General features: G+C 32.0%; 1 protein-coding gene across 1 annotated transcript; it reads left to right on the plus strand.

The window, feature by feature from the left end:
- Positions 1–4,988: 4,988 nt before the first annotated feature.
- On the plus strand, positions 4,989–5,375 carry LOC117175468 (endoglucanase Z-like). Its single transcript, XM_033365174.1, has one exon. The coding sequence runs from the start codon at positions 4,989–4,991 to the stop codon at positions 5,373–5,375; it is 387 nt and encodes a 128-aa protein (XP_033221065.1).
- The last annotated feature ends 7,994 nt before the right edge of the window (positions 5,376–13,369 follow it).

The raw sequence follows: 13,369 nt of genomic DNA on the forward strand, positions 1-13,369 counted from the left end.
AAATCCAAAAAATATTTCTTCAATTCTACCATTTAAATAGCTTGGTTTACTCTTTTCCTTCTTTTTCTTTTTCTATTTACTACCTTCCATACCTCTTCTTCCGTTCAAGCCTTGTCCGCCTCTTCCTCAAATCTTTTATCCTCTCCCTCTTTCTTTTGGTAACACAACTCAGTGTATTCTTTCTTTTTTCTCTATATTCTTTCCCATTACTTTTTTCTTTTCGCCACTTTCTTAATTTCTTTCTGACTTCCTTTTTTTTCTCTTTACAGTCCTCATCCCATCCACTTCTATCCCCCCCCCCCCCTTACTAACTTCACTTTTGTTAGTGCACTATAATTCTATTTTCATTTCTTCTATCATTTCTTCCATCTTCTCGTCCTCTAATGTTACTATTAAGGGAAAGTGATCCGAATCAATATAATCACCTATCTCTAATTTCTTATCCTTCCCTCATACCTCATCATCCACCAGCACATAATGAATTACCGTTTCCCTTTCACCTCCTATGCGTGTATATTCTACTTTCTCATCTCCTTCTATATTTCCGTTTAAGATATACCATCCTAACTCATCCAAGCTCTTCAAAAACTTTTTTTCCTCCCCATTTAGTACCTTATCTTTGAATTTTATTCCTCTCTCTTCTCCCCATTCCCTTCCTCCTCGATCATCTGTTCTCGCATTGAAATTCCCACCTATTATCATCCTACTCTCTTCTTTATTTTCTTCAATCATTACTTTCATTTCCTCTGCTTTCTCCTGCCTATCGCTGTTCACATAAATCCCTACTACCTTCCACTTCTCTCCTTCCATCTGTTACGTCTCAGCTTATTTGTTAATATTAACATTCCTGAATATTTGTCATTACTGATTTACGTATGTATTTCCCCTTCTGCTTATCCGTAGTTTTGAAACCTTTTTTGTTTACTGTCTTTAGGAATGCGCTTCCCCTCTCTATTGTATTTACGCTTAGAAGCAGCCTCTTTTGCAGCGTACATTAAATCTTTAAATTTTGGTTTACAGCTTAACCGTACTTCGTGCGCTTTATTGTACAAATTTCTCTTTTGTCAAAATTTCGCTTCGTCTCGCCTACAATCTTAAGCCTTTTAGGGCAGCCTTCCTAGAATTGAGTTAACTAGGTTTACCAGATGTCTGGACATCTTGACCCTTCATTCCTCTACCATCCACCATTTGTCAAACCAATCAAATTCCACTTCTTTCCCTACTATTTGCGATTTCCAAAATCCTCCCTTCTCCTCAGCTCTCTAACGCTTCTCTTCCTTGCGTACTGTTCGTTCTCAAAAAAATGTCATTAGAAGCTCTTCGACCTGACTCAGAGCACACCTCGTTATACGCGTTCACGTAAATTCGGTAGCACAAATTTCCAATTCCACTTGTAATATTCAAAATACACTAATTTTATATACTACAAGTTGAGTTTTATTTGTATGGGAAAAGTACCTATTTATTATTCCCAAATTCTCATGTTAAATTAAACGCCCCATCCGTTTTCATCTAGCCAAGTCTCCATCATTATGACTACATCCCATTGTGTCAAATTTCTCATAAACTCCATATCCTTTCTCCCCAATCCTGCTATATTCCAGTAAGATATCTTCCATTTTTCCATACTTTCGTTTCTTGTCTTTTTTCCTTCTAACTATTTCTTATTTTCCTATCACCCGTTCCTTCCTCTCCTAATTTCCCTGTACCTCATTTCTTACTATCTGTTTCCTTTCTTCATTCCAATTCTAACATACTCCGTCTATCTGTAGTCTCCCATATTTCAACAATGTTTAAATTAAAATTAAAATTATTTCTTGAAAAAAAGATCCTACTCCATCTTCATTCCATTGGGAAACGAACCACAAAACTTTTGATTTCCGGTCAGGTGATTTTCCAATTAAGCTATTAGAGGGATCAGACTAAGAACTCTTAATTCAAGAACATAATGACAATTTTTAGCTAGGTTTTAATGATACAAGTAATTATTAAAAAAAAATTTAATTTATCTGCTATATCATCAGAAATTGTACCTTACCGACAGTAGATCAACTCTCCAAACCATGAAGACAGAAAATCTACACAATATCGATCAAGTTGAGAATCTTTAATAACAGAAAATGCTTAACGTCTTAATAAGACTAGAGGGAAAATAATATTTTTAAATTAAAATTAAAATTATTTCTTGATAAAAAGATCCTACTCCATCTTCACTCTATTGGGTTTTCACCCATGTTTTTCTGCCCTTTTTTCTTTCTTTTCCGCTATTTTCCTTAACATATACTGTGTCAAATTATCCTCTATTCTTTCCGAGCTTCCAAATAACATCCTCTTCTTTGTCATCACTTCCCTCTTATGTTCCCATTTCTTTAGTCTCACCTGTACCATTCTCTCTCCTATTCGCTTTTCCCTTACTACACTTCTAACTTCCTCTATCTCTATCTTCGCATCAATCTTTTTAGTACTTTTTCAACTCCTTCCTTCAGCTCCTTCCCCTCTAATCTTCTAGCCTTTATCACTATGTTTCTTTTTCTTTCTTCCTTATCTTTTCTCTCTATTTTCTGTTCTATTTTTCTCAGGCCTTTCTTTCTCCTTATTCCCACTCTCGTCCCCACCAAAATCCTGGTTTGAGCTTTCTAGTTTCTTTATGCTACCTAGCATCTTCTCTACCTTTTTATTATTATCTTCCTGCTTCTCCTCTAGTTTTTGTTCCAATGACTGCATCCTCTTGTCTAACTTTTCCCTGACTTCTTCCCATTTTTCATTTCTTTCTTAAGTTCAGCCATTTCCCGCCTAATTTCCTTCTTTAATTCCTCTACCCTTTCCTCCTACTTTTTTTCATAAATCCCCATTATCTTTATCAAATTCTGCTTTTCCGGTGGCGATCTAAACATTTTTTGATATTTCACGCTCGCACCGATATCTTCCTTCGCTTCACTAATGCTTATCCTCTCCCCTCTCTTCCTTTTGAAAAAATAAAAAAAGCTTGAAAGCCTTCCACAGAAAAATAAAAAAACTATAAATATTTTCAAATCTGACCCACCGAGATCACACTTTTTTTCTTCAAATATGGGCTTTCACAAACTACTGTAAAGCTTCTTAAAATAAAATTACCTATCTTATATTTTATCAGCTACTATCTTGGACATTTTCAAAAAATTTTTATTGTTATCGACTATTAAAAAGTTAGCAAAATTACTTGGCCTGCTGAAGCCGAGAGCCTTTCGTTAAAAAATGAGGAAATAATTAGAAAAAATTTTAATTTAAGCAGCCACCCTGTTTTATTTATATAAAAAAAGAATTTTTGTAAAATTTTGAAACTGGTCATTTTTAATTTACACTTTTTTCCTGTCCATAACAAGGATCTGGTCCTCAGTGGACAATAGAATTTTTATTTTGAAAAATAAGCGGCACTCTATTGCTTCCATCCAGTAAGCGCCTAATAGATTGAAATAGAAAGTAAACTCTATCAGGAAAGAGCGTATTATTGATATGTAGATTACTAATAAAACTTATTAGATTTCGTTTGCCTGTTAGGGTTTGAAATTTCGCTTAAAGCATTTATATTATCACTCATTTATTCGACAGTATATCCACAACTAAGATATGGAGTGAATCATTTTTTATTTTCTAAACCATATATATTTATAGGTCTCAAGTTTCTATCTGACATATAGACGTTCTTTTAACTTAATTTGAAAACTTCAGATATTAAAAATTTACATTTTCGGTTAAAGACTTTCGAATCTGTTCTTCTTTATTTGATAAAAGACAATTTTCCATGACTTTTGTGTTTTGAAAAGAGACAATTTTTTCTTTGAGATAACTCTCTGTACTAGAAAATTTGTTGTTAGATAGTTTCACTCTTTTCACGAAAATTGAACGCAAAGAAGATGTGTCCCTTAAAATCTTTTTAAAATTTCTCAGTATTTATGCTTGAATTCATTTCAAATCATGCAGGTTGTACATTTAAAGTCGCAGCTTCTAGTGTTTACAGACAAAATACAAATATCATACATTTATTATCATGTCTTTGACGTGTTATCGGTTTCAATAATTTATTCGGGCATGAGGATAATGCAACTAATGCACTTCATAGATTAAAAAAAATAAATAAATGGAAAACAACAAATTATGGCACAAGAATTTTTATAGCTGTGATATTTTTTTAACCGTGATCAATAGCTATGAGAAAGTACTAGGCTTCTGTGGAGCACTCTAAGATTTACAGAAAAAACTTCATTTTTGCATACATCTTTGAATCATTAAATTCAATACACGCGCATTTGAAAATTTGATTTTTTTACTTTCTTTGGAGGTCAACTCACAATTTCTCTCTGCTTGACTCAAACAGTTCCGAATTTTCACAATTTTCTGTAAAAAATAGATCACCCATTTATTTTAGACATCATAATTTAATACCGTTATTCTGAAATCTTGTCTTCGTTCATTGATTTGGTGCAGCACAAAACAAGAAATTTAAATCAACATGTTTAATGCGGTTATCATTTGATAATTAAGTATCTTTACTTGTTAGTTGAATAGAATTATGATTTTTTACACAAGCCTATTTTACACTGAAGAAAAGAATGTATTTTTCGAATGAGGCTAAAGAATTAGTAAATAAAACCTAATAATCCTTCTTCTTCAGCATGTGGCTTAAATAATACAGAGTTTGCATATATTTTCAATTACTAATTATTAATTATTTTCTGATAGATGTGTTACCATTATCCGTGAATGGTAACCAAACATTGGTTGGCGGGAAACAAGGCACTTTAGTTGGTAACAGTTTTTTCTGGAGCAACTCTGGCTCGGGAGCTGAAAAATTCTATAATAAAAAATTGGTAGCCTGGTTTAAATCTGATCGGAAGTCCAACTTGGTACGCGCTGCTATTGGAGTCAAAGACAATGGTGGTTATTTATAAGACCCTCAAGGAAACAAAGCTAGAGTGAAGATTGTGGTTGATGCTGCAATTGCAAATGGCATGTACGTCATTATTGACTGGCGCTCACATTATGCCAATCAACATCAGAATGAGGCTATTGCATTCTTCCAAGAAATGGAAAAAACTTATAGCAAAGTAAATAATGTCATCTACGAAATGTGGAACGAGCCAAAGGATGTTACATGGAAGGACAACATAAAGCCGTATGCAGTAGCTGTAATTAAGGAAATTCGGGCTATTGATAAAAACAACTTGATTGTTGTGAGCACATCGACTTATTCTCAGGACGTTGATGTGGCTGCAGCTGATCCCATTACTGGCTATAACAATATTGCGTATGCTCTACATTTTCACTCTGGGATTCATCATCAGGAGTTAAGAAACAAGGCATCAAGTACTCTTAAAAAAATATGGCTTTGCTTGTGACACACACGAAAGCAGTGCCTGGTTTAGTTTTATGAAAGCCAGCAATCTAAGCAATGCCAATTGGTGTATCCATGATACACCGGAAGGTTCTTCAGCTTTGAAGCAGGGAGCGAGTTCTGATGGAGGATGGCGTGACAATAACCTCACCGACACAGGGAAATTTGTGCGCAATTTGATCCGGAACTGGTATGAGTGAAATGTATTTTGATACCAGTTTTAGTTTTTCTTTCATTTATTATGTATATAAAAAACAGCCTCTTAGCAAAAAAAAATTAAATGTCTTTTGCATATTAATAGATGTTTAGTATGTATTGCTATTTTTGTTTTAAATTTTTTAGCGTACATACATTAAACTATACCATCCTAAAGTCAGCACGCTGTTCTCCACAGTCTATGCGTTCAAATTGTTATAATAAATTTTAAGAAAACAGAAAATTAAGGACTAGAGTTTAAGTTTTGCAGTGCTAAATTCAATAACTAATTGAAAGTGTATACTTTTTATTGTACTGTTAAATTATGCAAGTCAAAAATTAATTCAGCGAATTGCGTTCGATATAGAAGCTTTAATCCCACTCCATTAGCTTACGGACTCGATTCCCAGCTCTAGAATAGTCATTGGCGGCTCGTAATCCAGCTTAAACTGTAAGTCCCCTTTCCCCTTGCCTATGATCTCTTTAAATTGAAGTAATGAAATTTCTAAATTAATAATAAAACTCTCTCCGGCAGTTGAGTCAGTAGCATAAGGTCATTGAATTCTCCAATGTACTTTTTAAGGTATTAATCCGAGACTTTCTCTACTAAAAATTTTACAAATTAATCTTATATGAAAATGCATAGGTTTCAAATACGTTAAGATTTCAGTTATCGCCTAACGTTCTCCAAACAGTACCTGGCGTTCCAACATCCTACTCTTGCAGCAGGATCAAAAAACACAACTCCGGTAATCTTAAGGTTTTTCAGTACCTCAAGAGACTTGGAAAACATTTCTCGAGGATAAAGAATGCAAAATCATGCACCGGGTATATAAGAGATTTCGTCACTAGAATGTTTGAATGTTTCGTAGAGTTTTACTGGTTACTGGAGTTGGTTCCTTGCAGACAAGTCATCTAACCTTTACATATATTTTACCCGCGAAACACTGATAAAACCACTCTTCCATGATGGAGATGTATTTTATACACCTGGCCTACATTTCAACTCGATCCGAAATATAAAAAATAATTTTTATGCATTCTTTCAGCTAAGAAGTTCTGCAATATTTTGCAGGTCGACATTGTATTTTATGTGTCTGCTCCATTGGTAGGATGTCATATCCTCGCGAGGACCTAAATAAAGAAAACTGGGGTCTGTTTAAGCCACGCTTTCTTGGAGGAGATGTGTTTTATTGCAACTGCCCGTATGAAAAGGAAGTATTGGTAAGTATTGGATCTAATGCGCGGTATTTAAAAAAATGTCAGGATGTTTAAGATTGATTGAAAAGATTTCGAGGAAGCTCATTATTAAAAATGCCTACATTGTACACTATGATAACCCATATGATGTTGCGATTTAATGACAAATGATAAATGTTTTATCCGCTTTTTGATAAAAACGGTAGTTAATTTTAATACAAAGCCATAACATTTTTTTGAAAAGCGTATTCTATTTCAACCAGAAGCATTTCAGATGCAGCGCTTCTATCCGCTTTTAGGATAACCAGTTCGGAATTTTTTTGCATGCCTCATCGTGGCGGAAATGTATTTGAAAAGACTGACAAGAGGTAAGGAGATATTAAGCTCAATAGGGCGACCCTTACATAAATGGTGACAATTTGTATTTAAAATTCTCAGTTTTCGCAAAAATCTTTTGTCCGTGGCAGGCGATAAGTCTAAAACATCTAAGATCTAAGATTGTTCTAATTTAGCAAGATAAGTTAGCTTTTGGTAGAAACTAGTTAATAGTTAGGCAGCCGAAATTTTGAAAAAGAGAATATAAATCTGATATAGATTTCAATTTCAGAAAATATACAATAGCTGATGACACATGAAATTCGAGAAGAAAATATAATCACGAGAATCATCAATCGAAAATAGTTTCTTGCTTACGATTTACCATAAAAATGTAAATATTCATTATTTTTGATTTTTTCAAAATTTTGACTGTCGGCAAGTATTGCATGGTTTAAAAAAAATAAACTTGAGCAATTTTTAAAGCTATGAATATAAAAATGAAAAAAGATGATAGTTTTCGAATGTGACCTGCCGACATCACACATTTTTTCCAAATTTGGGCTGTCCCAAACTACTGCGCAGTCTCCTAAAATAAAATTGTCTATCCCAAATTTTATCAGTTATTGTCTTGGAGTTTTTTTAGAAGTTTGGATTGTCTCTGACTATTATATAGTTTGAATAAATTTCTTAGCTTGCTAACTTCGAGAGGCTTTCGTTATAAAATTAAGAATTATTTGGAAAAAATGTAAATTTAAAGCACAACTCTTTTTTGCTTACATATATAGAAAGTAACATTATTGTACAATTTTTAAAATTGTAATTTTTACTCTAAGCTATTTTTTCCTGCTCATAAGAAGGTTGTGATCCTATTCAGTGGACAAAAGATTTCTAAGAAACCAATTAGTAAGCAATTCATGTTTGGGAACAAAAGAATTTTGGATTTGAAAAAAGCGGCACTCCACTTCTTCCATTCACTAAGTGCCTAATAGATTCAAATGGTAAGTAAACTCTATTTGGAAAGAGCGTTTTAGTGATATTTAGATTCCAAATAAAACCCAACAGATTTCGTGTACATGTTTGGGTTTATTATTTGATTAAACGCATTTAGTTTATCGCTCGTTGATATGACAGCTTAACCACAACTCACATATGGAGTGAAATATTTCGTATTTTTTAAACAATATTTATTTATAGGTCCCAAGTTTCTATCTAATATACAGACGTTTCTATATTTCGAATTGAAAAGTTTGGATATTAAAAATTCACATTTTACTAAAAGTATCTAAGAACCTGCTTTTCTTTATTTGATGGAAGAGACTTTTCCAAACTTTTATTTCGAAAATAGACACTTTTGTTTTTTAAAATATTTTTTCTACTAGAAAATTTGATCTTAGCTATTTTCACACTTTTCTCGAAAAATGAACGAAAAAAAAGTGCCTCTTAAAATATTTTTGTACTATTCGCAGAATCTCTCAGCAAAACATACTTTTTTTTAGAGCAAAGCAGGTGACTCTTTCGCATTACTTCAGGGGGGTGCCGTTCTTAAGCCGTGTTTCGGCCTTCTTCTTTTTTGCCAACTTGGCCTCATCCTCCATATGTGGGCCTGCTATTGGATCTGCCCAGCTACGATGCTTGCTTGAGCGTCCAAGAGGCTTCTTGAATGCGATGGTCTGTTCGAGGCTTCTTTTTCTGTTTCTACCATGGTGCACGCATCGTCCTCGTTTGTGCGGGGGTACTGCTCATCGGGCTCGCTGGCCTCCGGGCATCTTGGTTGGGTCTGGCTAGTTAATTTGGTCGTTCTTGAGGCTTCTTCACCGAAATTGCCTTTCGGAACAACCGACATCTCATGCTTCCCGGCAGATGATCGGTCCGGGTATAGCTTGCGCAACTTTCACGCGAGAAATAACTTTTTATTTTCGATTACAAAATACAACAACGAAAAGGATCTTTTCGGAAAAAATCGAGCTGAACCGTCCGGTATTTATGAATTTAGATCAGGTGCTTAAAATGTGGCGTTCAACCACTCAACCATTTAGATTTAGTTAGCCCCTTGCGAATTTGACAGCCGGTTGAAGCGCCTTAACCAACTTTCTTTTGATCTTACATTACCTCTTTGTTCTTCAAAATTCCTGTATTTGTTCGTGTATGCTAGTCAGCTTTCTAATGAGCTTGTTCCCGTTCTCTATTGGTGCCTTTACTCGGTCTTTGCAGATTTTCACTTAGGTTCTGAGGCTCATATCCTGCCTCTCGGTTATGTTTAAATCACCACCATAAAACTCCTCACAATAACTTTTGTCTATAATACTCGACAATTTTCGTCATAAGTTCTGTCTAAGTTTTGATTCTTTATTCTTTGTCTCATATTGGTCTTTGCATGTAAGTTTTTCTTCCGCAACCAGATCAGTTGATTGCATTACGTGCGGACTGCAAAAAATTCAAACTTTAAACAAAAATGGCTTCAAAAGTTTTACTTATAATAATAAAATTCAAAGTCAAGATTAAAAAGATGTTGGAAGGCGATGTTATTTGCCTCAGGATTATTATAATCAAAACAATGAGGGAAATGTTAAAAATGACATACCATATGACCATAGGGTTTAGGTATTGATTTATTCACATTCTTCGACATTTCGAAACCTTTACGTTTTCCTCATCAGGATAGAGTCGTATATATCAAAGTTTCAGATTACATCGAGTATTTTTGTGAATCTTAAAAATTCTTAATTGTTCTACGAAAAAAATTGATCCAAATGAAAATTTGTTAAATTAAAAAGCGTAAAAACAAACTATATATGTTTTCTATTGAAAGTGACGTTAAGATTTGAAACAAGATTTGTATTTACCTTTGAGTTTTCTTCCTTTTACATTAATTAGTTGAATAGATTTCATTCCATATTTTCTTAAAATTCATTAGATTATTAAAAGGGTTTAGAATTAGTAGTGAATTTAAAAACGACATTTTTGTAGGATGGAAACATAACTTCGGTTTGCTTCATTTTTCAAACGAGAAAAAGAGAAAGAGACACGCACAGCAATTCCGTATCACCACCTGAGTGAAAATATAGGTCTTTTTTAGGAAAATGCCCGACTCGCACTATGACCTGCTAAGGTTACCCCCACCATTGAATCTAGCCCGTTACCCCTCGCTTGCTTTTTCTCGTCTGGGATTATATCTTAGAAGGCTGGCGTACCTGAGATATTTAAACTGGACATTGTAAACAGAAATAGTAAATTTTATTTTCCGGATTGCCCACAATAAAATTAAGCTGTTGTCCCTTTTGGTTCCATTTTAGAAATTTCCCATGGAGCTTATATCTCTAAAACTCGAAGATTACAAAATTTTTTTTATAAAAATGTAATTGTTTCAAATTTATTTTTATAATATTCGTCTTTTTAGTTAGAAAATTTTATATATATTTGTGTGTGCGTGTGACAATGTATATATATTTTTTTCCCTGGCAAATCCTGCGGTTGTCCTCATCACAAACTTTAAATTATATATATAGTATATTTTAATATATTTCTTAGTTAAAAATTAATTTGGTTGCAAATGTAAATATTTTTAGTTGAAGCGTCGATTTTTTTTTCAAAAATTGATTTTTAAACTTAAAGTTGAACTATTTTATTTATTTTTCCACTTTTTTTAGTTGAAAATTCCATTATTTGTTTGCAAATTCGTGTATTAAAAAGGATTGTTTTTCGGCAGAAGTCTATTTTTCTTGGTGAAAAAGGTCGAATCGTTTTAAACGATATTCAGAAGTTTTGAAAGAATGTTAAAAATAATTCAAAAGGTGAAAACTTTCCAAATAATTAAAAATAAAATTATACACGAAAATTTCGTTAAGATTCCTATAAAAATTATAAGTGGGTGCTTATTTTAGAACGTTAATTTGAAGAGAATATTGAAGAAGATTTCAAAAGATTTCCAACATTTTATCGAAAAATCAGAAACTTTTAATCAGAAGCTAATTTAAATAGTTTAGCAAAATATATATTCTTGAAGATCTTGAAATAAGATTTTGACGTTTTTAACAAAGGAATTTTTAGTTAAAAAAATGATCATAAAATATCGTAAAATATCACAATTTCTAGTAACAGAAACAAATGAAATTAGATAAATTAATTTGTAATTTTAGAAATTCAAATACAAGGAATTCGTTTCTTCCATTCAAATAGCTTGAGATTAAGTTGATTATCTCAGTTAGTCACGAATGATAATAAAAATGTAATAATAAATATTTTTATGAACAATTTATAATAGTTAAGTATTAATTATAAAATATTCCAGGAATTTTCACAGAGTGAATCTTAGCACGCAGTGCTATTGTTCGTTCTCATTTTAATTTAGAAACCGAATTTTTTCTACGTATAATTGCCTAAAAATTCGTATTTGGTTATAAAATATTTGGTTTCAAACACTATTTGCAATAATGTTTATTCTTAACGTTTTAATTATTTTTGTGATTGAACGTAATTCTTATATTTATATGTACATTGAATCAATCTAATACTAGTTGTACAATATTTTGAATTTCAAAGTAATACGGTTCATGAATTTTAAACTGAAAACGTTAAAACAGTGAACAATATCTAAGATAGTAACATTAGCCAATTTTTAAATTAAGGCCATGTAAATTTGTTAAATTTCAAATTCTTTGTGTGTAAAACTTAATCTCTTTAAAATCTTTATATGGTAAAATTATTTTATTTTAAATTAAAAGCATTATTAGTTTCATCAATTTAAATTCATAGAAAATGTTCGTACGCAAATTATTACAGATTGATACATAAGAAATTGCAGTCAAATCTTAGTTTTAAAACGTTAAAAATGGTCAAATTTTCGAAGTTTTCAATTTCCAGTTTAAAGCCGTTCAAAACATAATAATTATAAATTCTAAGCTTTCCAAATTAGAGTAATATGTAGACATTCTATGAATGAGCATTGCGAATTCAAGAGGATTATAAGTACCATGGATACTAATTTCAAAATCATAGGTATGCCCGCCTCTTATCCGACGCGAGATATATTGGGTAGAGGCAAGTGAGAGGTAGTGACGGGCTATGACCCTTTTTTATATTCTCAATGGTGCTGAACTTTTTTTCTACCAAAAGAGGCGCCTTTCCAAAAAAAATACATCAATTTTTTACCAACTACTTTTATTTTTAACTTATAGAATGGACCCTATAAAATTTAAACCAAACATAAAAGTCGATGGTCGGTCAAACCCTGGCCCGAGCATGAGCAGACCTTCGGATAAACTTTGGTTAATTGTTACAAAAAGACCGTGAAAGTGCAGTCGGCCCGAAAGAGTTGGTCCGTGCGTCTTTTAAATTATAAACTTGAATCTCAAATCTACAAAAATAAAAAAGCTTTTTCAATTTGTGACACAGGATCACAATTAAAAATGTTGAAATGAAACGTAATCATTTGAAGTTTCTTATATAATAATATTTTTTAAGTGAATAACTTATACAATTTAAAATCAGAATTATAGAAATCCTTTCTATATTTTAAATCAGGCTTTGAATGTTTTTATGAATAAATAAATAAAGTTGAGTAATAAAGTAGTTATTTTTCTGTGTTGAAATTCTCTAAGTTTTATACAGTAACATTAGTTAAAGATGCTCTAATATTACATAATAAACATTATTGTTGATATTATACATAAATTCAATAAACAAAAGCATTAATGAGGCATTTTTCAATTTTTCCAACATTGTCAACAACTTTTTCGCTGTCAACTACCTAAATAATACATATGTTTATTTAATTTGTTTAAAAGATCAAGGAATGTATCAACTAATTATGAATTTTGCTGAAAATATCATGAAATTCCCAATTAAAAGGACTGACATAAAAAAAAAATTTCCGTCCACAGACGCCCGAATGATGCATCTGTTTATTAAATTTGTTTAAAAAATTATAGAATCGAACAAAAAATTTATAATTTTTCTGAAATTATCAGGAAGTTCCTAATTAAAGAAGTTGACTTCGAATTTTTATGTCAAAAAATGCCTGAATAATGCATTTTTTCCTTAGATTTGTTTGCAAAAATTATTAAATTTATCAACTAATTATAAATGTTGCTTAAATTGTCGTGAAGTTCCCAATTGGAAGGACTTGCCTTGAAAAAAAATGTTACTGCCGATAAATGTCCGAATTATGCATTTGTTTAACAAATTTGTTTTTGAAAAATAATAAAATTAATCAATGAATTATGAATTTTTCTAACATTATCATCAAGTTCCTTATTAAAAAAACTGACATAAAGATAAAAATGTCTA

This window comes from Belonocnema kinseyi, chromosome 6, assembly GCF_010883055.1.
Source record: "Belonocnema kinseyi isolate 2016_QV_RU_SX_M_011 chromosome 6, B_treatae_v1, whole genome shotgun sequence".
Taxonomy (NCBI): domain Eukaryota; kingdom Metazoa; phylum Arthropoda; class Insecta; order Hymenoptera; family Cynipidae; genus Belonocnema; species Belonocnema kinseyi.

Bases quoted from the DNA above. Each gene is read 5' to 3' on its own strand.
- LOC117175468 (XM_033365174.1), top strand. From the start codon at position 4,989: ATGTACGTCATTATTGACTGGCGCTCACATTATGCCAATCAACATCAG.